General features: G+C 36.0%; 1 protein-coding gene across 11 annotated transcripts in view; it reads right to left on the bottom strand.

Annotated features, from left to right (window-relative positions):
- The window catches only part of LOC131069149 (protein SHOOT GRAVITROPISM 6), a 381,540-nt gene that overhangs the window by 157,115 nt on the left and 200,729 nt on the right, over positions 1-23,696 (bottom strand). For all 11 annotated transcript variants that reach the window (XM_058004502.2, XM_058004498.2, XM_058004497.2 and 8 more), the window contains 3 exons: positions 8,291-8,420; positions 8,094-8,173; positions 7,269-7,404 (listed from right to left, as the gene is read on the bottom strand). In XM_058004502.2, coding sequence (XP_057860485.2) covers positions 7,269-7,404; positions 8,094-8,173; positions 8,291-8,420 — 346 coding nt within the window. The remainder of the gene's footprint in view (positions 1-7,268; positions 7,405-8,093; positions 8,174-8,290; positions 8,421-23,696) is intronic.

The following is a 23,696-nucleotide window of genomic DNA, read 5'->3' as shown; positions in this document are numbered from 1 at the left end:
GCCATTCCTGCTCATAGACGTATGAGCTTTCCCATATTTTTACAACAAACAGTCTTGCCCACTGTTATACCATGCCAAATATTCACATCGCTGCTTTTATATTGCAACTTTGTTAGTGTTGTTCAAGCATCTCCTTTGTAAATCGTTGTAATATTAATCACTGTCTATTATATTAATCACTGCCTCACGATATGTACAACAGCCTTTATACATGGGCAATTATATCCATTCATTTATCTTTAAACTTGGGCGCTTTATCTGTAAGTTTCTCAAACTTATAAACATCCTAGCTGCATAACATCCTATTTCATTGATGCCAGAATTGATGCGCTTTATCTACTTCATTGCTTCTGCTCATTAAGGTAAAGTCGGCCATGTTAAACATAATTGATGCTTTTATAAGCTCATTGCCCTTATATTTTGACATATCAGTGATGCTATATTCTTTGAATTGTTTGTCATGGTAATGTTTTGCCAGCCCTGGTTCCTTTGAAGAATTCGGATCATTATCAATCTTAAAACACTAGTATGACAGAGAAGGTCTCATATACCAACCTGTCCATTGATTAGTGGCCTATGGCCTTTTACAATTTCCTTGACATACAGCACTTTTGACATTCTTTTCACCTTTGATATCAATGACAACATTTCTACCAATCTCCAGTGAATGCTATTGACATCAATGACAATATTTAAAACATTGTTGTGAGATTGAAGACACCTCAAGCTGTGCACAAGCAATTTTGGAGATAAGTGTTGGATTTTGGGATAAATAAGCAGAGTCTTGGTGCGACATGAGGATTTAACACCCTATCCAAGCACACGGACATTCTCTTTGCTGTAACGCCCATTTCTCATCCTACAGACAGGTTGACAGCTATTGTCTACATAGAACAATATGCAGGCCTGTATCAGCTGCTACTGTTTTCCAGGTCATAATCTAATATAAACTATTCATGAATATCCAGTTTGAAAATGTTCCGTTATGTGCATTTAATATAAAACTGTTATATATCTGCATTATAGTTGGCATAATATACAGATTTTACATGACACTTCCAATATACAAGTGGTTGTTTTTATTTCATTGGCATTTGAACAAACAAATGGCGAAAATCCCCCAAAATATTTAGCTCCACTCATCACATGAAGGTTCTCAGTATATGGTGTTGAATTTTCTTACAATACTAGGAACACAAGAAGATGACCATGCACAGTAACCATAGGGTGTGCTCAATTAACCACAGGCAATGATTCACATTATTGTTGCCCTCCCAACCATAGATGATATACTGTTATTGTCTCCCCCGAGCATGCAAATTATATCTCCAATATATATATATATCAAATATGAATAGCAAGATGATGTTACAATGACACAAAGACCAATGTGAATTGCTTCAATCCTTGAAGCTTATAGATGGATCCAGTCACTTTAGACTGAAGGAGATGCAAATTGAACTGCTGTAGGATGTACCACCAATGCTTTCCTGAGTTGCTTGCATACAGCACGATAGTGCATAGTGCTGAAGAATTCACAATGTTTTGAAGAATGACAGTGCATACAGCACGATAGTGTTGTAGATGAAAGTTTGATCTGCAAGTATGTCATATGTACTTCAATCTGCTACAATATGTTCCGCACTGCTCACACATTCCAGATTGCAGTCTATATAATTCGATCTATTCACATTTATGATGGGGAACAATATCCATGATGCTGAAGATAATATCGATATGCTTATGTGTCTTGCTGTAGTGAAGACCCGATCTGTATATATGTCTTCTGATCTGTGTATATGTCGCTTCAATCTAATATTTGTGAGAGGAAAGGCGCACTATTTGTATCCATTCGTGGGATACATCAAATGACATGTCTTCTTGACAATGTCGGCTGTGATCCTTCATCGTGACCTTTCCAAGGGGTGGCGGGTTTATGAAATAATTGTTTTGTATTAACCACTTAATGCAATTTGTTAACCAATAACAAATAGTTAGGAACAAATTCGTATAACATAAATACGATTCTTTTAATAGGCAAGAGAACTTATAAATCGTTATATATAAATGTGTAAGGCCAAAGGCCATTCACACATTTGTAATTTGCTATGTCGGCCTGAAGGATCCAGCTGTAGCTATTATTTCAACACTCCCTCTTAGTTAGGGAGGAATCCTTCTTGAAAACTGAGTCACATTTCCTCATCGTGATGACTATACTCATGTGAGTAAAGGAAGCTAATCACCTCATCATGATGTTTTACCACAATGGCTACACCCATATGTGGAAGGGAAAGATATCACCTCTCTGTGATATCGACCATCATGGCTTCTCCATGGATGGTGTAAGAATAGATATCACCTCACCGTGATATCAACCATCATGGCTTATCCATAGATATCACCTCACGTGATATCCACCATTATGGCTTAAATAAAGATACTCCTCACGTATTATCCACCATTATGGCTTATCCATAGATATTACTACATGGCATGTCCACGGATTTCACGTCACATGAAATCCACCATGAATATATCTTTATGTAATATCCACCATTATGGCTTGTCCACGGATATCACGTCTCATGATATCCATCATTATGGCATATTCAAGGATATTACTTCATGGCATGTACGCGGATATTACATCACATAATATCCACCATGAATATCTCTTTATGTAACATCCACCATCATGGCTTATCCACGGATATCGCGTCTCATGATATCCACCATTATGGTATATCCATAGATATTACTTCTAGAGATATAAACCACTATGACATATCCATAGATATCAAGTCCCATGATATCCATCATAATGGTATGATCAATCAATATCGTAAGATCGTCACCTTACGATAATGATCAGATGTACAAGTGTTCACTATTGAGAGATCGTCATCTCACAATAATGTTCACAGGGGCTCATCAAGCACTGAACCAATGTTGTCATGGAGTCGCACACATGACACTAATCATGAACCATATCAAATTAATAAGATTGATAATAAGAGTTTACACTTTAAACATCTTAGAGAATACATTAATACTATTTAAAACAAATCAAGGTTGTTGAGACTCAATCTTAGCTAAGGCTACATTTTCTACCATACCAAGCTTACCTCGAAAGTACACAAACTTTATTCTAGAGAGAGGCTTGGTGAGAATGTCTGTCGTTTGCTCATCAGTACTATTGTATCTTAATTGAATAACATTCCTTTCCACCACGTCTCTAACATAGTGATACTTGATCTTCACATGCTTTGTTCTATCATGAAACACAAGATTGACAGAAGGCTTTCACACAAATTTGAATAACTGTAGACTCCAATGATTGTACAAACAATCCTGCAAGGAGCTTTTGAAGCCACACTGCTTCACGAGCTGCCACACATGTTGCAACCCAATGAATCTATCTTGGTTCACTCATGAACTAACTGAGAGTACTCATTGCAAAGCATATATATGGTCTGGTTGTTGACCAAATACATCAATGATTTAATTAACTGACAATACATAGAGGAATCTATTAGATCTGAAATGGAAGCTAACTCACTCAACTTCTCCAGAATTATATCCATCAGCATAGACATGGACTTACAGTCCATCATGCCAAATCTCTTCAGGATGTCTATAGTGTACTTCCTCTGACTCAAGAAGATCTCATGCGGTCTTCTGCCAAACTTTCAGTCCAAGATCCTTCATCTCAAATTCAGAGGCTAACTCCCTCTAACATTGAATGATGAGCTTCTCTGCCACAATGAGAAATAAGTCAACATAAAGGACCAAAATCAATGCCTCACCATCAACAACCTTTATGTGAAGGTTGGAGTCTACATCACTCTTGGGGAATCCCAAGTTCACCAAGTATCCATCTATCTAGGAATATCACGACCTAGGTAACATCATAAAACCTTCCAGCCTACACACATGGGATTCCATCCATGAATCATAGAGTCCTCCGACTGCTGATCACTAGAGAAACCATCTCGACATGGTCCACTCCCTCTTAACAAATATGACCAAGATCCTTGAAAGTCAATTGAAGAAGAACCTCTAGCTGCTCCCTCTGTCACAGAAGCATACCCTTAGAAGTCCGCTCCCTCTTACTAGGAGAGCCCTCTTGTCTCGACTTTGCTTTGTAATCCTCGATGCTGCCATTACCTGTACAAATGCCTCAGCAACATTCCTAATGTATCGTTCTTCTTTTTCTGCAGAACCCATCCCCGAGGGCCAAAGAAAAGAAGAGCAACTTTTATAGTACATACAGGAATACTAATAAGAGGCTGACTACGACAAGCAAATAAAAGTAATACTCGAGAGATAATAACCAAGAAAAAAAAACTTATCCCATTATCCAAGCTCCATTTGGCTTTGGATAAACTTGCAACCCTTCCAAGTAGTATAACAGCAGTCAAGCTTTAATTACTAAGGTCTTCAAGTGTCCCCTGCAATCACACATGCACTTGCACATACACTTGTAATAATCTGTTGTTAAACATAGCTCAAAAAATTGATAATGATAAATTAGATGTCTTAAATTGTATGTAATCATAGCTAAGGGCTACAAAACTCAACCTTACACATGGGCAGTTCGAGTCTCATGAACAGGAAGGCAACCATTCATCTAATACATACAATAGACAAATAACATGAGCATAAGCAATGCACCATATACTATCAAATAAATGTGGTAGTAGGGAGAAGACTTATCTGATCAGTTTAGTCCTTTCATCCAATGAAGGTCCTGATCTCATATCTTAGTTGCCATAGACAGATAAAAATCTGCAGAGTTTCCAAGCTAAAGATAGAAATATCACTTCTATGAAGAGAATCATCAAAGTCTAGTTGGAAGGAAGTGGCCACAACTTCCTTCACATTATTCTTGGCATTGTCCTCAATTATAACCTGTAACCAAGAATCTCTCTCTACTCAATCTAAAAGTGATCTCTATCCCCTGTCATATCTTTTCACTCTTAAGCTCAAGTTCCTCCTCAAGATAGAGGGGATGCACTAACTATGGCAATGGCTCTTCAGGAACCTGCTCTGATACCATGTTGAATTTTCTTACAATACTAGGAAGACAAGAAGATGACCATGCACAGTAACCATAGGGTGTGCTCGATTAACCACAGGCAATGATTCACATTATTGTTGCCCTCCCAACCATAGATGATATACTGTTATCGTCTCCCCCGAGCACGCAAATTATATCTCCAATATATATATATCAAATATGAATAGCAACATGATGTTACAATGACACAAAGACCAATGTGAATTGCTTCAATCCTTGAAGTTTATAGATGGATCCAATCACTTTAGACTGAAGGAGATGCAAACTGAACTGCTATAGGATGCACCACCAATGCTTTCCTGAGTTGCTTGCATACAGCACGATAGTGCATAGTGCTGAAGAATTCACAATGTTTTGAAGAATGACAGTGCATATAGCACGATAGTGTTGTAGATGATAGTTTGATCTGCAAGTATGTCATATGTACTTCAATCTGCTACAATATGTTCCACACTGCTCACACATTCCAGATTGCAGTCTATATAATTCGATCTATTCACATTTATGATGGGGAACAATATCCACAATGCTGAAGATAATATCGATATGCTTATGTGTCTTGCTGTAGTAAAGATCCGATCTGTATATATGTCTTCTGATCTGTGTATATGTCGCTTCGATCTAATATTTGTGAGAGGAAAGGAGCACTATTTGTATCCATTCGTTGGATACATCAAATGACACATCTTCTTGACAATGTTGGCTGTGATCCTTCATCATGACCTTTCCAAGGGGTGGCGGGTTTATGAAATAATTGTTTTGTATTTACCACTTAATGCAATTTGTTAACCAATAACAAATAGTTAGGAACAAATTCATATAACATAAATACGATTCCTTTTAATAGGCAAGATAACTTATAAATCGTTATATATAAATGTGTAAGGCCAAAGGCCATTCACACATTTGTAATTTGCTATGTCGGCTTGAAGGATCCGACCGTAGCTATTATTTCAACATATGGCTGTATCTTTCCCTGCTTATAAAAATCCTAGGTTCTGAAGATTAACTAAGTAGGCAAAACAAAACTTGAAAATAGAAAACCTAAAGTATGAGCACATACTAACAGATCAACTAGCGTTGGTGAGTAACTCACAAAAAAACTCAACACCAAGTTTTGGGTGAGTTTCCATTGTAAAAGAGCCAAAAAATTGGCAAAAATTCGCCAAGTCTGAGTCAAAATCTTAGCCCACACTGGAAACAGTCTGGCCCCGCAAACACTATATTTCATCAGTTTTTTTCTTTGAGCATTCAAGCTGCTCTTCTTTACAAGCATTTAGGCATGCACCATGAAGGTTCATGTGGTCTCTAGAAGCATTGGTACCCCTTGATCCCTCTTGGGCCAATATTTCGCATGGATGAAATAATGAAATTAGTAAAATATTGATACAGCTATGTAATTTATAATCATAAGACACTTTGATACGAACTAAACTCATTTTCAGTCTATAAATGAAGGAAAAACTTCTTATCACCTTTGCAAATTCAGCTTCATTCATTTTTTTAGAATATTTTACAAATTTATGTGCTTATTAATGTTAGAAAATCTTGCTGAGTTTTTTAATCAAATTTTTGCCAGTCAAAGTTTTTGAAAAATATTGGGCCTACAGAGTTTTCAGTTTTCACCAAGTCCACGTTTTTTAACTATGGTTATAACACATTAAAATTTAGTGATAATTTTTGCTCGGTTTCATGCGTATTCTTGCCCTTGCGAAGAGCTTTGTTGAGCTTTGTCATGTTTCTTATCAAAGAAAGTCATATTAAGGATCTAGTGCAGTGATAAAGTCCAATGAGATCAATAAAAGAGTGAAGCATTCCATTAAGTTATATGGTTACAACAATTGTCCTCCAAGCTGTGAGCACTATACAGAAGGCTATCTTAAATTTAGAAACATTAAAAAGCTCCACTACAATACTGCTGTTTACATCCTTCATATTACAATATCAAGATTCAAAATAAATCATAGTTAAATGTGGTGATCATTTAGTTCTAAATTTAGAAACTTCAAATAAAACCCCAACTCTTGTATAGGAATACATGCTTGTCTTTTTGATATTCATAAGCTGAAATTTTAGTTAAAAAAATATTGAAAATAAATCGAAACCAAAGAAACAACTCTCCACTACAACTTACAGATTACAAAGGAACAGTGGCATATTTTAGATGTATGTAATGTTATTTGCATACCACAAGCGCATCAATTCTTGCTTCAATCACAGTTGATGGTGCATAACTGGCTGTATAGCCATACATTAATGCTAGTGCAGCATGTATATCATCAAGATCTGGTTTGTTGCTACTATCCATGAACAGGGAAAAAAATCTGCCGACATTTTCAGAATAATGTTAAGAACATCAACAATCAAACCATATCTATTAAAAAAGAATCATACAACTCTCAAAAGTACAAGCAAGAACCCACTAATAAAAATGGTACTGCTGCCTATTGACATTGAGTTGTTTTCTAAATACGCAATACTGCTAAACAGGAATATACCACTAAATTTTGCAAGTCATTTCTGACAGAATATTACAAAAATAATATAAAAGCTGTTTATCTAGAAATCAGTGAGTTCTTATGATTATTCTGATTTATATAAAACTGGATATGTACATTTAGAAAACCAGAAAGAGCAACAAAAGTAAATTAAAAATTCCACAAAGCCTCATATAGTCCAACATCAATTTGAAAAATAAGAACAAGAATTGAACCTACCATATTGAATTTTTCACACATATACCTCAATAAGACTTTCTCATGATCCAGTATAATTGATAATAAATACACATATATTAAATATTGCAGTGATCCTCATGAGTAGCGAAAGGTGCAAGCAACATGAGATTGCCTTTTAGAATCTTGATTTAGAAAAGAGTCTTCAAATTAAATTACATATGCTTGATTTAGAAAAGGAGTCCTCAAAATATTTTGGGTTTTCTTTAAACTACTACTGTCAACATGTTTCTCAAGCACAACTTCAATGAAATTCAATAAATAGATGGTACAAATACCTTTGAAATATACTACGAGCTTCAATATCCAAAATGTTTTTGAGCTTTTCCAAAACTGTATCTAAATGTGTTGCAGCAACCTGCAAAAGAAGAGAGAGACTCACTAGATCAGTATTTTGGAAATCAACAACAAAGAGGTAACCTGATCAACTTTCTTCAACCTATAATTATTGCAGCAATATGCCAATCTAACGTACCAGCCCCACGCCCTTTGCAAGTCCGATCCTATTTGTCTTATCTGCTATATTTGCCTTTCTGTACATCCAATCTAGCTTCTCACGAACATATGCCCTGTTGTCAACCTTTTGTAGTAGCATTCCTAGGCATCTGCAGAACACAACCCAAATATTGCGGTGCTGAGAGATATTTTGCATTTCAAACTGCATTCAGTTTTAACATTCGTTCCTGAAATCTAAAAAGCAAATTAAAAAAAACATTGCTACAATTATACAACAGTAGTTTGAAATGTTGGATTTGGCAAAACGTCTGCAAACCCAAATTTGACTCAACTCAGAGACTCAGAAAAACCTCATCCCCTTTAAAAACTATTTAAATTCAATAATCAGCAATAATTTGGCATGCATGAGTTTCTCATTCAGACTCGTCAAATATTCAACACGAGTAATATGTAAAGTCTAAGTTGCAGGGTTCGCCGGGTTCAGGAACTGGTACCAGTCTAGTTCATTTTAGGTTCAGGTCCTAGTCCAGTTCACCTTTGGGTTCATCCAGGGTTGGTACCTGAGCAAGTTGGTTCGTCCAGGGCAAACCTAGGGCCAACCTGAACACCTAGGTGCCCAACTTCACTTTTTTTTTTGCAAATTTTTATAATATTTATAACAATGAGTTCAGACTTGCAGATTTGTGTTATTGTTTTGCAAGTTATCATGCAGGTTTAAGACTTAAAATTATTAAGAACAACAACAGGCAATTGATAGATTTATTCAAACTTTTTATGTCTGAAGCAAGATAAAACAGAGCAGCAAACAATTGAGTTCTGACTTCTTACGTGTTAACCTTATACAATGTACTAGAGAAATGCTCAATCACAACAGCAAAATACCCATGTATTAGCTCATTCTGATTTACAATCCTCGGCTTATGAAAAGCGACAAAAATATTTGGTTCCCTGAGCTCACTTTCTTGACTGCTCATTCTTCTTCTTCATCATCATCTTCAATGGCATTAGTCATTTGTGTGAAAGACATTTGCTGTTATTCTTGACTGCTATTGCATTTACTCTCGACTCCATTAGATGATTTAAACTTAGTATAAAGTTCCAATTGTTGCAAGTTGAATTTTGAAACAATGATACTTGAACTTGATATTATCATTTTAATATTTTGATGTTGAACTTGAAGTATATGATGCTATGATCATATGATTACAAGTTTATGGTTTTTGTCGTACCGGCGAACTGGTTCTTCGAACCCAAACCGGCAACATAGTGTAAAGTCCGCATGAACTCAACAACTATGAGGTCAAGTTAATCAGTGCAGAAATTAATAGTGAGCATTCATCAAGTTTGCAATCTATGAGTACAGCACAATTTATCTCCCATTACATACTTCAAATTTTTAGTTTTTTTTTTTCTAGAATTTGGGTTAAGTTATCAGATACACAGTGTGGGATACAACTAGACAAATTCTTTAAATTTGTAAACATGAATCATTCTGAAATGTACTGCTTAATCATTATGCCACAACCTCATAACATGTCTATTGGAGTTATGGGCTGCCTAATTATCTGGGCCAAACTTTTACACTTGTCACTTAATGCCATTACACCACAAACCCTTGGATGCATTCAATACTCATATCAGATCTCACCTTCAGCAATATGTCCCTAATTATGCTCACATTTGTGTTTGTTTCATTTGGAAATCCCATTCTAGAAAAGGTTTTTAGTGGATCAAATGTTTTGTGAACAAGTTCTTGATTATGAGAATATACTTTTTAATTGCAACCAGTGCCATGAATTTGGTCACTTGGTTTACATGCTCAAATCTCCGTTCTATTGAGAAAGCAAATGCCCAAACAGGTCTACCCTGACTCCTTAATAAAAATCCAGGAAAATGTTCTCTACTTCTGGTTTTCAGCGTTGTAATTATAATCCTTTTCTTGTTTTATGGACTCAAGTTACTCGTACTCCATCATCTAACTTTGCAGTTGTCACTTTAAATTCATTTTCTTTGATCAAAGTCTACGAATTTTCAATTATGTTGATTAATGTATAAAGCAATGGTTATAGACTTATATCTTAATATATTTATTACTTGTCTAGGACAAATCAAGATACCCACAAAATGGTGAGTTTCAAATTCCAAACAATATCCAAATTTAATCAAACATTGATCAACATACCATGTCAATGATGGAGGTGGAAAAGACAATGGATCATATTCCCATTGGCAACTACCATTTGGCAAGAGTTTTCAGATCATACCCTTCAAGTACGGACTTGTTATGATGTTTTCACACATCGCCCCATTGCAAATGGGGACCCCTAATTTTTGCTTTTTAGGGTAGTGTTTTGGCGTCTTAAGGTTTTGTCTCTGATTTCTCGCCTCTACAAATGAGTCAAGTTTTTCAAAATTTGGAGGACTCATTAAAACCAACGAGGAAAGTGGTCAAATGGACGTTCTAATGTCACAATGCCCAAATAGGTCGAAGGAATAAAATCACAATTTCTCAAGGTCAATTCTGCCGACTTGCTTTTTTAGGATTTTTGGTTTTTTTCTTTTTTCTAAATTTAGAAAGTTTTGTTTTTAGCATATTGGGGCCAACCCGGGAACCTGCTTTTTCGATTTGTTTTTTTCTAAAATAGAAAGTTGCGTTTTTTCTTTTTTGATCTTGGATGGCTTCAGGGTCAAAGGAAGTGTCAGGATTGAAAGAAATAATCCAGAATGCATCAGTTGTGAAATAGTTGGTCACAACCGGAAATGACAGACTTAAATACATTGATGAGAGAAGTGATTCGTTACTCAAGGGAATGGGTAGACCAACAAATCAACAAGCTAAAGAAACAAAATAATCCTTTAACATATGGAAAGATGGAAGATGATGAATCTTCCTCCAATGAAGATGAAATGATGAACAGCAATGAAGAGGTAAATAGCAAAGGAGAAATTCAGGTTTCCAGAAAGAGGAAGGTTATGGCTGAAATTTCACAAGCGAAAGACGAGGTTCCTAGTCAAGAATCAAGGCATAAGAAGAAAAAGACCAATACTCCTCAATCCACCAAGAGCACTTCACCCAATAGACACATTGATACACATAATACAAGGAGTGGATCAATATGGGAATCAAAAACAAAGAAGCTACCTCAGAAGAGTCACGATGAACATATATCATCACCATCAATACATCAATACATCACGAAAATCAGGGACAAGGACCAGCTTCTCCAACTAGACATCATTTAGAAACTAAGATAGCAGAAAATTTGGGAGAATTCAATAATCCCAATACTAATGAAGAGGTAGATAAGGAAATCATTTCAGCTTTGTGTAATGACCACCCCTGATTTTTTTACTTTTGACATAATTGGAACAAGATATACTAATGTTGAATGTTAGCTTCAGATTACATGCATGCAACTTAAACCAAAATATGCAATCGCCTTTAAAGATAAACAAACTAATTGAGTGGGGAATGTCCGCACCAACTCAATTCAGTACAATAACATAAATTAGAAAATGAGCACGCAACTATCTAAATGAGTGGCAGTTTGTCACCAACGTTGCTATTTATGATACGCATTAAGCATGAAATTACAGTGTAGCAACCCAACTAGAAACATCTAGATGATGAAAATCGATTACAATCATATATCTATCATACCCAGTTGTTGGTAAATGAAAATAACATACATACAACAGCAATACCAGCAAATGAGGGTTTCCAAATCCTAGCCGCCTACACCAAGAAGAACTCCAAAATGGACAGTTGGAAGTATGAATGAGTAATGGCACCACAAACCAGTTATAAACCTCTACAAACTCCTTGAAGATGTACAGCCAGCCTTAGAGGGAACGGCCAATGATGATCAGACCCACAAATATGCAATCAACTCTACAAACTCCTCAATCAGCCCTCACAAATGGTCTCTAACACTCTTCTGTCCAAAGAACTGAAAATATCAGCACCATTGAAGCTCCATTGTGATCTTTGTGTGCACTGACCAAGTTATCCTCTAGGTTGTGTCTTTCAACAACCTAAAGAATGTTGCCTATAAGGGTTTACGTCCTCACAAACCAAGAAGAAGCAACAACTCCTTCAAAATCGGAAGCATAAACAATATCCAATTCATCAACAAGCAAGCATGGTGAAAATGATCTCTTTAGACTCTTTTATAACATTCCCAGGAGAGCCCACACACTTTTCTAGCCAATGTGGGATAAATAGAAATACTTCCCTTTTAATATTTAAGTCTCCAAGTACCTTTAATGAAGGGGAACTTTTAATATTTAAATAACTTTCCCTTTAACTTAAGTCCCCATATCAATAAGGTTAAATATTATAATTTTAACTTTATAACTTAACTTTATTGATAAATACATTAATAATCACAAATGATTATTAAAATCTCTAGTTGATCTCAACAATTAACATCGACTAGTATTATCCATGAATAATTGATGATCCTAACCTGGCCCAACTAGCTTACTATAAATAGTAAGTATCCCAAAACCACACCAAAACACCTCGGAACCGCCTGAAACTAAAACTATCTAGGCCAAATATCCTCAAGATCCCTTAAATGTCCTGATTAGCCTATGAGACCATGGAGAAACAGGCTAACGACAACATCATACAACATGTGCTAGGAAGGGGACATTACATTCCACCCTTCCCAATATTTCTTGTCCTCAAGCAATCTCTGGCAAAAACGTGACTCCGTCAAGCTCCTGGATCCCAAATCAATCTGATGAATACTACTCTACCATTCCATTGCACCACTCTGATATAACCAGTATACTGCATCATCCTGTGAAGCAACTGACTTCTCCATGGAATCCAAACCATAAGGTTGTTATACACCTACAAAATGAAAGGAGCTTCTCTCATCCAAACTCCAAATGTTGGTGTCTCATCAATGCTCCATTGGTCAAAACTTAACATATAACCCTCTTGATGCCAAAGCACATACTCAGTTGTATTTAACAATGCAAATGTTGGAAACTGATATCTCCATTCTGAAAATTGGCTCTCATGAAATAGTCCATTCATACACCTTTGCCAATCCAAACATCTCACCAAATCCAAGTTGTCACAAATATATGCCCTTATGAAACCATGAATAGAAACTTCATTACCCAAAGACATACTTGGTAAAGGTAACTTAAAGGGGAATTGAAGAAGCACATAAAAATGGGCTGCCCATGCAACCTCATTATGTCCACCCATAACCACAACCTCCAATTCCTTCACCACTATCATCTATGATGCATAATGCACCAAAACTTTCAACACCATTTGTTTATATTGATCATGTGATTGCATCCACAAATTTGTACTACTCGAAAATGGCATGCGAAAGAAACCACTTCATAAAACTAATCTAAACTGTCATGCAACTATCTAGGTATCTGAATAGAAGACATGCCCTGATAGAAAACAACATGCAAGACCCTAGATAACCTCCAAACTGACATGCAAACAATTGGGTATCCATAAATCACACATGCAAGCACTGTTTGCTCACATACAAACACACGATTGTAGGATTTTCTACTTTGTTACCACTGTAATGACCACCCTTGATTTTTTTGCTTGTGATATAATTGGAACAAGATATATTAATGTTGAATGTTAGCTTCAGATTACAAACATGCAACTTAAACCAAAATATGCAATTCCCTTTAAAGATAAACAAACTAATTGAGTGGGGAATGTCTGCACCAACTCAATTCAGTACAATAACATAAATTATAAAATGAGCATGCAACTATCTAAATGAGCAGGGATTTGTCATCGTCGCTTTTATGATATGCAGTAAGCATGAAATTACAATGCAGCAACCCAACTAGAAACATCCAGATGATGAAAATCGATTACAATCTTATATCTAACATACCCAGTTGTTGGTAAATGAAAATAACATACATGCAACAGTAATACCAGCAAATGAGGCTTTCCAAACCCTAGCCGCCTACACCAAGAAAAACTCCAAAATGGATGGCTTGAAGTATGAATGAGTAATGGCAACACAAACTAGTTATAAAACTCTACAAACTCCTAGAAGATGTAGAGATAGCCTTAGAGGGAATGGCCAGCAATGATCAGACCCAAAAATATGCAATCAACTCTACAAACTCCTCAATCAGCCCTCACAAACAGTCTCTAACACTCAGCTGTCCAAGGAACTGAAAATATCAGCACCATTGAAGCTCCACTGTGATCTCTGTGTGAAATCACCAAGTTATCCTCCAGATTGTGTCTTTCAACAACGTGAAGAATGTTGCCTACAAGGGTTTCCGTCCTCACAAACCAAAAAGAAGAAGCAACAACTCCTTCAAAATCAAAAGCATAAACAATATCCAATTCATCAACAACCAAGCATGGTGAAAATGAACTCTTCAAACTCTTTTATAACATTCCTAGGAGAGCCCACACACTTTTCCATCCAATGTGGGATAAATTTAAATACTTCCCTTTTAATATTTAAGTCTCCAAGTACCTTTAATGAAGGGGAACTTTTAATATTTAAATAACTTTCCCTTTAACTTAAGTCTCCATTCAATAAAGTTAAATATTTTAATTTTAACTTTATAACTTAACTTTATTGATGAATACATTAATAATCACAAATGATTATTAAAATCTATAGTCGATATCAACAATTACCATCAATACAATACTATCCATGAATAACTGATGATCCTAGCCTGGCCCAACTGACTTACTATAGATAGTAAGTATCCCAAAACCACACCAAAACATCTCAGAATCGCCTGAAACTGAAACTGTATAGGCCAAATATCCTCAAGATCCCTTAAATGTCCTAGTTAGCCTACGGGACCATGGAGAAACAAGCTAACAACATCATACACCATGTGCTAGAAAGGAGACATTACACTTTGAGAGGACTTAATGAGGACAATCAACTTCAAGATGGAATGGAACTATCCACAATTCCCGATTGGTTGAAAAACAACTTGAAGAAAACGGTGGAGGAAATTCAACCAATTGAAGATATAGATGATTTCCTAGCTTGAATTGGCAAAATTAAGGAGCAAAAGAAAGCTAAGAAATTCTCTCAAATTACTAGAGACAGTACAAGATCACGCATCTTATAGGTGGCAATCCCCATGGTTGATAAGTCAAGGGAAGAAATCACACCTATGGACTATGAGATCAAGACACTTGACCTTGGGCCATCAACAAAGAAACAAGACTTTCAAGAAATCGGTGATATCACTAGGGCAATTAAGGCAAGGTTTGATAAAGTTGAAGAGAAAAAAGAAAGGTTGGAACTGGAAAATATGAGATTGAAAGAGTTCATACAACGTTTGATGAACCCAATGAGGCAAGAGGATCGTACATTTGTTCCAACAATATCTATTCCTCAAAAATCATTTGATAGTTATGAGGCAATGAAGAGTACAAATCAGGAAGTGAAGGAATGGATTGATGGTATTTCAAAGCAAGAAGAGGAATTCCTAGCTAGACTCATTCAAGTATATAATAAGATGGTAATATGCATGAACAAAATACAAAGTTTGGGTGGAGTGTGGGAAGATTTTGAAATGGTCCAAGATAAGACAATTCCACATCTTAAAATATTGAAGAAGATTCCTATGCCAACATTGATCCAAGAGAGAGTAATTGGAGAAGGAGATATATATGATTTAGATCATTAGTATTGTTCTTTGGTGATGAAGAAATCAGCATTTGATCAAGCTAAGGAAGGTTGTATTGAGATGGAAGGATCGATTAAGGAAATACAATCAAGGGTCCTTACATCAATTAAGGAATTATTGGGTCAAGTAGTTACTACCACAAGTGGTTTGGACTTACGAGAATGAAAGAAAAACTAAAAGTTGTTTACATTCGAGAGGTAGAATCCATCAAAAGAAATCAATCGGATGATCTTCTTTCCCTCGTGATCTACATGAACAATTTTCAAAAGAAAGATGCTGATTGGGAGAACATCTTTGATGCTTGTACAAAAAGCTTGGATGTGATAGAGTAACAGTAGGATGCCTTGCCAAGTGTCACAATGGAGGAGCTTGAATTGGTGATGTCTAGATTCATTGAATATGCCATCAGAGAGAGTGATAAGGGCAACTAGGTTCTAGAAGATAGTTTAGTAAGATGATTGAGTGTCATCTAGTTGTCTCATTGGCTCTTACTCCTTGTAGTTGGTGACAAGGATAATGTTTCACTTTTGTTGCATTGCATGTGATGATTTTGTTGTAAACCCTAACTAGGGATTAGGTGGTTTGATATTGGCGATTTGATTTTGGATTAATCTTGACCATTCATTTGCAATAAGAGCTCTATATAAGCTCAAGTAATTTCATTTGTACCTAATACAAGAGATTTTGGACAATTGTTGCTACATTGCTGCCAAATTAATATAAGACATTGAAGCTTGGTGATTTTATATTCTATCTTGGAGTATTTGCATGGTTACCTATCTTCCAAGTAAAAAAAAATAAAAAAAATTGCTTAAGTGTTTTAGTTAAAATGGAAGTCATTGTGCATGAGATGGTGAAATTTGCATGTTCATACTACATGTATTTGGCTGATTGTTAAATACTTTGCATGGTCAACTAAACTCTTTAATTAAACTTAACTTCGATCACTACTTGCCCATTGATATGGATCACTTTGATGGTGTCTAAGTCGTCGATGGTGATTTGAATATCATTTGTTTGCCTTAAAAGATCGCACAAGCTTTGTGAAATTGTTCTTTGCATGTCAAAGCAAAGTCTAGTTGAGTTTCACTAAAATTGTCCATTGTCTTGCATTCCTAGCTTTAGTTTAGCATTCCTTAAAACCGCGATCCTTTTGCATTTTTTTTATCAAACAATCATTAGTAGTAGTAAGTAAAGCATGTCATTGAAGATCATTTGAAGTTAGACTCATAGGATGTCATTTTGCCTTGGGTGATTCATCTCCTAAGAACAACTACGTAAGTGCCCCTTGTATTACCAGCAATCACATCAACCATTTAAGCTATCCACACGTCAAGACCTGACAATAGAAACCTTGGAGTCACCTTGTATGATCGCGAAGTTTAGCATAAGAGTAGATTTTGTTCAAGAGAAGATAATATACCTTGGTATTTTATTTTGTGTATGAAGTGCATAAAAACAACATCAACAAAACCCAACCCCAAAACAATTTTGACTGAACCTACAAACTGAACCCTTGAAGCCAAACCCGAACCAATACCAAGACCAGTAACTTAGGTTAAACTCAACCAGTACTCAAGACTTGAACTCCAGTCTTTATTTAATTGATAGCTAAAGTTGGCACTCCAGATTTAAATTATATTCTTATTCAGACTTCTGTAGATAACTATCTAAGACATATACTGTAGTACTCCCTCTTTTCGAGGAAAGTATTCTCCATCATGCTAAGTTGTTCTTTGAACATCTTGAATTTTCCTTTTGAAAGAGGCTTAGTCAAGATATCAGCAACTTTTTGATTTGTTGGAATGTACTGCAAAATCACAGCTCCTTTTGAACCTTGTCTCTGATGAGGTGGTACCTGATCTCAATATACTTGGATCAATCATGAAATTCTAGATTTTCAGATAGTTTGATACAACTCTCACTGTCACAGTAAATCATAGTAGCATCCAAAGCCTGATTAGTCACTTCTCCTAGTGACTTCCAAAGCCAGATGGCTTCAGAACAAGCAAAACTAGCTTCCATATATTCTTCTTTGTTGAACTGAATTCTACAGAAGTTTTTTTCCTACTGTACTAGGAAATCATACCAAAACCTAAACTGAAGCAACACTTTAGAGTGCTCTCCCTATCACTAGCACTATATTCTCAATCAGAATTTGAAAACCATACAACATTAAGTCTCAGATTCAAATGCATAGTGCCCTTCAAGTACTAGAGATTGTGTTGTGCAGCAACCCACTGAACTTGCCTAGGCTACACCATGTACTCAAACATGTCCTTTCGAGTGATCACTCAAATAGAGTGACTAGAGCATCAAACATGTCCTTTCGAGTGATCACTCAAATAGAGTGACTAGAGCATCAAACATGTTCTTTCTGGTGATGTGAGGGATCAAATGATGCTTAGAAAATCAAGGATGACACATTTAGCTTTGGCCATCTTTTTCTTATGATCTGCCAATAACATCAAATCAATTGGCTCTATAACCAGTTCCCAAATAAAGTCCGACAGATCCCCGCACCTCCAACAACATCTGTACCCAAGATTTCCGGAGGAAGAAGTTCAAACTTCCAATCTATCTTCATATCTGAAACTGTACATAGTCACACTACTGCACTGGAATATGCTGCTAAATAAAACTAACCAGCAACCTAAAAAAGCAATTTTATCACAGGTCCATTGTGTTTCTCTCAAGCATGGATAATGAGCATCCCACCCTATAACCTTCCTACAGCTCCCTCTCATAGGTGACAGCCCTATTATCCATTAAAGGATTGCTCAGAAGGTTTCAGTAAACTACTCTAATACCATGATAAATTTTATAAATCATGGTAAACAGATTCTGCACCTGATATCTAATTCCCACAGGAATAAAACAGAATCTAATACCAATCAAAATAAACTTTATCTCAGATGCTAGAATCCATTTTAACTTATAAAATAGAAAACAAATTATAAAATCCCAATGAATGGCTGTCAAAACGCTATAACAGTTTTCATTGAGTCTGAAAATAAATCTGCTACAAAAAAATAATTAAACTACTCAATAAACTCAGCCTGCACTGAGAACTTGATCCCCAATCTTTATTTTCATAGATATCTAAGGCTAGCCTTCAGGATTTAAGCTACAGTCTTATTTAACAGCTATCTAAAGCTGCTTCATAAACTACAACTGCTGTAAAAACTATCTAAGATTATATTTTAACAAAATACTCATGAGTAAACTCATAAGGAATTTGTAGTATATTTGAGCAAAAAATAAAACATAATTTAGCAGAAGCATTGTCTCTCGAATTAGGAGTATGTGTCGCCCAAGAGAACAAAACTGACTACATTGAAGTAGAGGTGAACTCTAAATTTATTTTGGATGTCATGCACAATTATTCTCATCAAATCAAACAAATAATTCTTAAAAACATCAATTTTTCAAACGTGCCATTTCCCCTATACACTTTTACATAATATCTATTAGCTTCTTTTCAGTTTTGGGAACTTCATATTGTACATGTTCATCACAATCTTAACCATGATGCCTCTTCTTAGTGGATTTTTTCGCAAATGGTATTAAAATATATGAGGCCTTTCAAGGCCTCATACCAATCCCAATGATTAGAATAGGCTAACATTTAAACCCTATAAGACTGAAAAGTGATACTCTCAGAGTATGCACTTCAAGGTTCTTTTTTCTTGTGTTCGAATATTACTCAAGCTTAAAAATCCTTGTTTAACCTTCAAACAACATCAATCATTATCATCCCATCCAACTCATGCCCTCACAGTGCCTCCCCCTTCACCCTCCATCCTTCACTATTGAATTCAGTCTCAATCACAGAAAACTTCAAGACACCATCAATTACTTGATCCCCAGCCAAAAAATTTCTTCTCATGTTGACAGGAACAAAAGACAGAAGACATAAGCCCAATTTATTCCATATCAGTCCAAGAAGAGGACTCAAATAGATTCATGTCTCCAATTATTTTTTGTCATGTCTTTAGATCTGTCATATCAAATACAAATATCCACTTCAAACAAAACAACTATCACATGGATTGTCGAAGTCTGATCTGGATATAGGTGTAGAAAAAAATAAGAAATCCATTACATGATAGAATTAAGAAAGCAGTTTCACAAACAAATTACATTTGAAGTGGAAAATTGCTGTTATGATCTCACCAGAAGGGAGACTCAATCTGTGCTGGATAGTCGTGTTTGTTATTCCATGTACTCAATGTTCTTGTCCATCAGCGTTATGACAATTCTTCACTACAATATTCTATAACAAACTGGTACATGAATTTTTGTAATGTCCCCATCCTAGTCAGAGACATTGGTTTGAGGAGTTAGCCTATTTTTGGACCCTTGTAGGCTAACAGGGTATGGATAAGGGGGTCAGCAATGCAATATCTTGAGGAGTGGTCTGTCTATTTGTTCTAGTTCAGTGTTGAGTTCAGTTCTGGTCTTCGTTTCATCAGTTTCTGACATTCTATGAGGATTTCCTAATTTTTAGGGAAAAACTACTAAAAATAGACATGGTCCTATTTTCATTGGCATGGCAAACAGTGGCCCCAGCTTCTGACATATTCAATTTCTGAGCAATAATGAGAGAGATATGAATTTTTAAGTGGTTCCCACAGGCAATTAATCTTTTAATGAAATATTAATATAAAACCACAAAGTGCATCACTTAAATTTATTTAAGTGAAAAATTAATATCTCCTAAGTTAGGCGTTGCTTTTAGGGTTAAGTTGGGAATCCTAAAAGCAAGTTATGATATTTAAAACCCTAATTGCCAAAAATCGTACTTTTTGGGTATTTTGGCAGCCAAGATGGAAATTAAACTTCATTCATTGATATTGAGCATTTGACATTTCTTCTGAGCACTTGGCTATGGCGGCTAGGGTTTGGACCTGTTTTGGAGAGCGTGCATTATTCAGAATTCAATAGCTTTGAGATTGTGAAAGATCAATCGAATTGTTGCATCTTGGTTGGCTTCATTCAGAAGTCAAATTGAATTAAATTGGGGCAGATTTGGCTTCTTACAAGGCAGATTTGTTGTAGGTTTCCTATTTATTGTTTTGTAGTTAATTCTTTAGTGGTTTGGAGGCTTCTTTTTCCAAACACACAGCTTGCTCATTTATTGGCGCCATCTTCCATTGCTTGGGTGTCTTAGTATTAAATAAGAGCAGGTCTGAATTGTTTCAAGAGAAAAAATCAGAACTTTGTAAGTTGCTGATTGAATTCTTTTAATTCAATAAATTGGCTAAGGACCTACAGGTATGCTTCTAAATTCTCTAGTTTATTGTTTCAGTTGATTAATTTCATGTATTATTTCAATATGTGTTGCAAATTAAAGAAACCCCCTTCTACAACTTCTGTCTATTTCTGAAAGACCATCTTAATAATCAAAATTACAAAGAAGATCTACAAATTACAGCAGGTTGAAGAGTTGAACCAGCAAGGGTTCATCACAATTTTCTACTCAGAACTAGTCCTCTCTATTTGAACGCTGCCATTCTCTTTGATATTCTTATAGAAACAGCCTTACTCTCCTTAGATCATTCCAAGTCAAATTTCCAGAAGCAATCAGGTCTTTAGGGTTTTCTTCACACTGCTCTAAAGCATATGTACATGAAGGTATTTATCTCGATAATCGTTTATTGAATTATTCTACTTGTCCCTTCATCAAACCATTCAAAGCACTTGGTACAACTTTCTATATTCTTTTCCACGACATATTTATTTCTTTAGGCTAAACATTTTCCTAATACCTCGTAAATTCCAACAAAACCACCTCCAACAAAAGAGCTCATCTTCCCCATTTTAGCATAAATACATTTCTTGGAATAGACATCCCCATTCTAATAATCATTCAAGATTTCCTAGATAGTTTCAGTATACTAGACTGAAAAGAGAAAAAAAAACATTTCCAAAGCAATCAATACAATCCTCATGAGATGGACCCCAACCACAATTGGCCTTCAATTCACAACAAGCAATATACATACCATAGAAACGGACCTATTCAAGCTTAATAGCAGAACAGGAGCAATTTACTGCTTTAGTCCCAAGTGGAAATGAGAATGACATACAGTGAATGACTTGCAAGAACTCCTCACCTACGCTGGCCAATTTTATAGCTTTCCAAAAGTCTTATTTATCAATCAAATGGATGATGTTTCTATGAGTCTCTCCAACCAGCTATGGATGTTGTCCTACTCCCTTTGAGTCTTAACATTTGAGAGATAAGTTGAAGGACATATAACCATCCTAGGCCATGAAGGATGGAGTGAGGGATTCTGTAATATCCCCCTTAATTTTTTTCAATTATTTCAGTTTACAATCAACACAAACACCCGTTGGGGTTAGAAAATGAAATCCCAATACTGCTGAAAGTAACCCTTTCCACCTTTTGATCACCAAGAGCCCAATCTGGGAGGGTGAGAGCATACAGTGTTGAGGGGATCGTTAGATCCAAGAAACTGAAATTGATTACAACACTTGGGCAGCAAGCCAGCCCCTTCCACTTTTCAACGGAATAATGAGAATACTGAAAGATCAATTGGCGGTAAACCACCCAAGGACAAGCCAAGAAACTGAAGTAGCAATCACTCAACCACTTATCCAGCGGGAGGACTAGAAATGAAATTACAAATCAACTCTACCACTTATGCAGCGGGAGGACAGTATTACAATATTCAAAGTAGGCGGCAAAGCCAACCTCTTCCACTTATGCAATGGGACTACGAGCAATAATCCAATTAGATAGCTGTTAGTACTACTAACCAGCTTTACAATGCACAATATGGATAACAAATTAAGAGAAATCACTATCCCAAAGATAGGCGGCAAGGCAAGCCTCTTCCACTTTGCAGTGGGTCTAAGAAAGATCAACAGAAATCGTTGTTAGTACTACTACCAACATTACAATATGAATCATAGAAGATAAGAATGGAGAACCAACAGTCGCAAACAATTACCAAGATCTTTCTCTTCACACCAAAAAACCCACACACTCTAAAACCAACTCCACAAAAGAAGACACTCCAAATTGGAAAATCTCCAAATCTGATATACTCCTAGCATGCTGAAAACACAGACCAGCAGCACCAAATCCCACTAAAACACTCACAACTCACCCAATTCTTAACCAAATGATATGAAACTGAAAGCATATGAGCACTAAGAGGTAGGCGATCAATACTAGGACAACAAAACATGGCAATCTGACCCCAATAATTTATGCACGCATCCCAAAGCACTCAGCCACATGTTACAACCAGCTAGGGTACAATTTTACAAAAATAAAATCCCAAACACCATTTTAGACTACAAACTCACAAAATGAATCGCCCAAACCACAAAGATAGAAGAAATACCCAGAACGAGAAGAATGACACATTGAGCCCTGCAACCAAGAACCTACTTCAGCACACTCCGCGACCAGCAACAAGAGCACAAAGAAATACACACAAATCTTCACCACATTGAGCCCAATCTGCTCCTCTGGATGAGAAACAGTCATACATTCAGCTAGGCGCTATCTCTCAGGCACGAAACTCAGACACTAGGAGGTATGCATTCCTCAAAGTAAGAGTTTGACAGCATTTTCGCAGCACTTTGTTATCAAAGCAATAATGGATTCCAAAATGAGAGCCCAAGGTTCTTATTATAACTTTTGCCCAGCCAAATTCAAATGCAAATGCACACCAAATATGCCCAAATCAAATGTCATTTCATTA

This window comes from Cryptomeria japonica, chromosome 1 (assembly GCF_030272615.1).
Source record: "Cryptomeria japonica chromosome 1, Sugi_1.0, whole genome shotgun sequence".
Classification (NCBI taxonomy): domain Eukaryota; kingdom Viridiplantae; phylum Streptophyta; class Pinopsida; order Cupressales; family Cupressaceae; genus Cryptomeria; species Cryptomeria japonica.
Note: the sequence above shows the minus strand (reverse complement) of the source record. Positions and strands in the feature narration are given on the sequence as shown.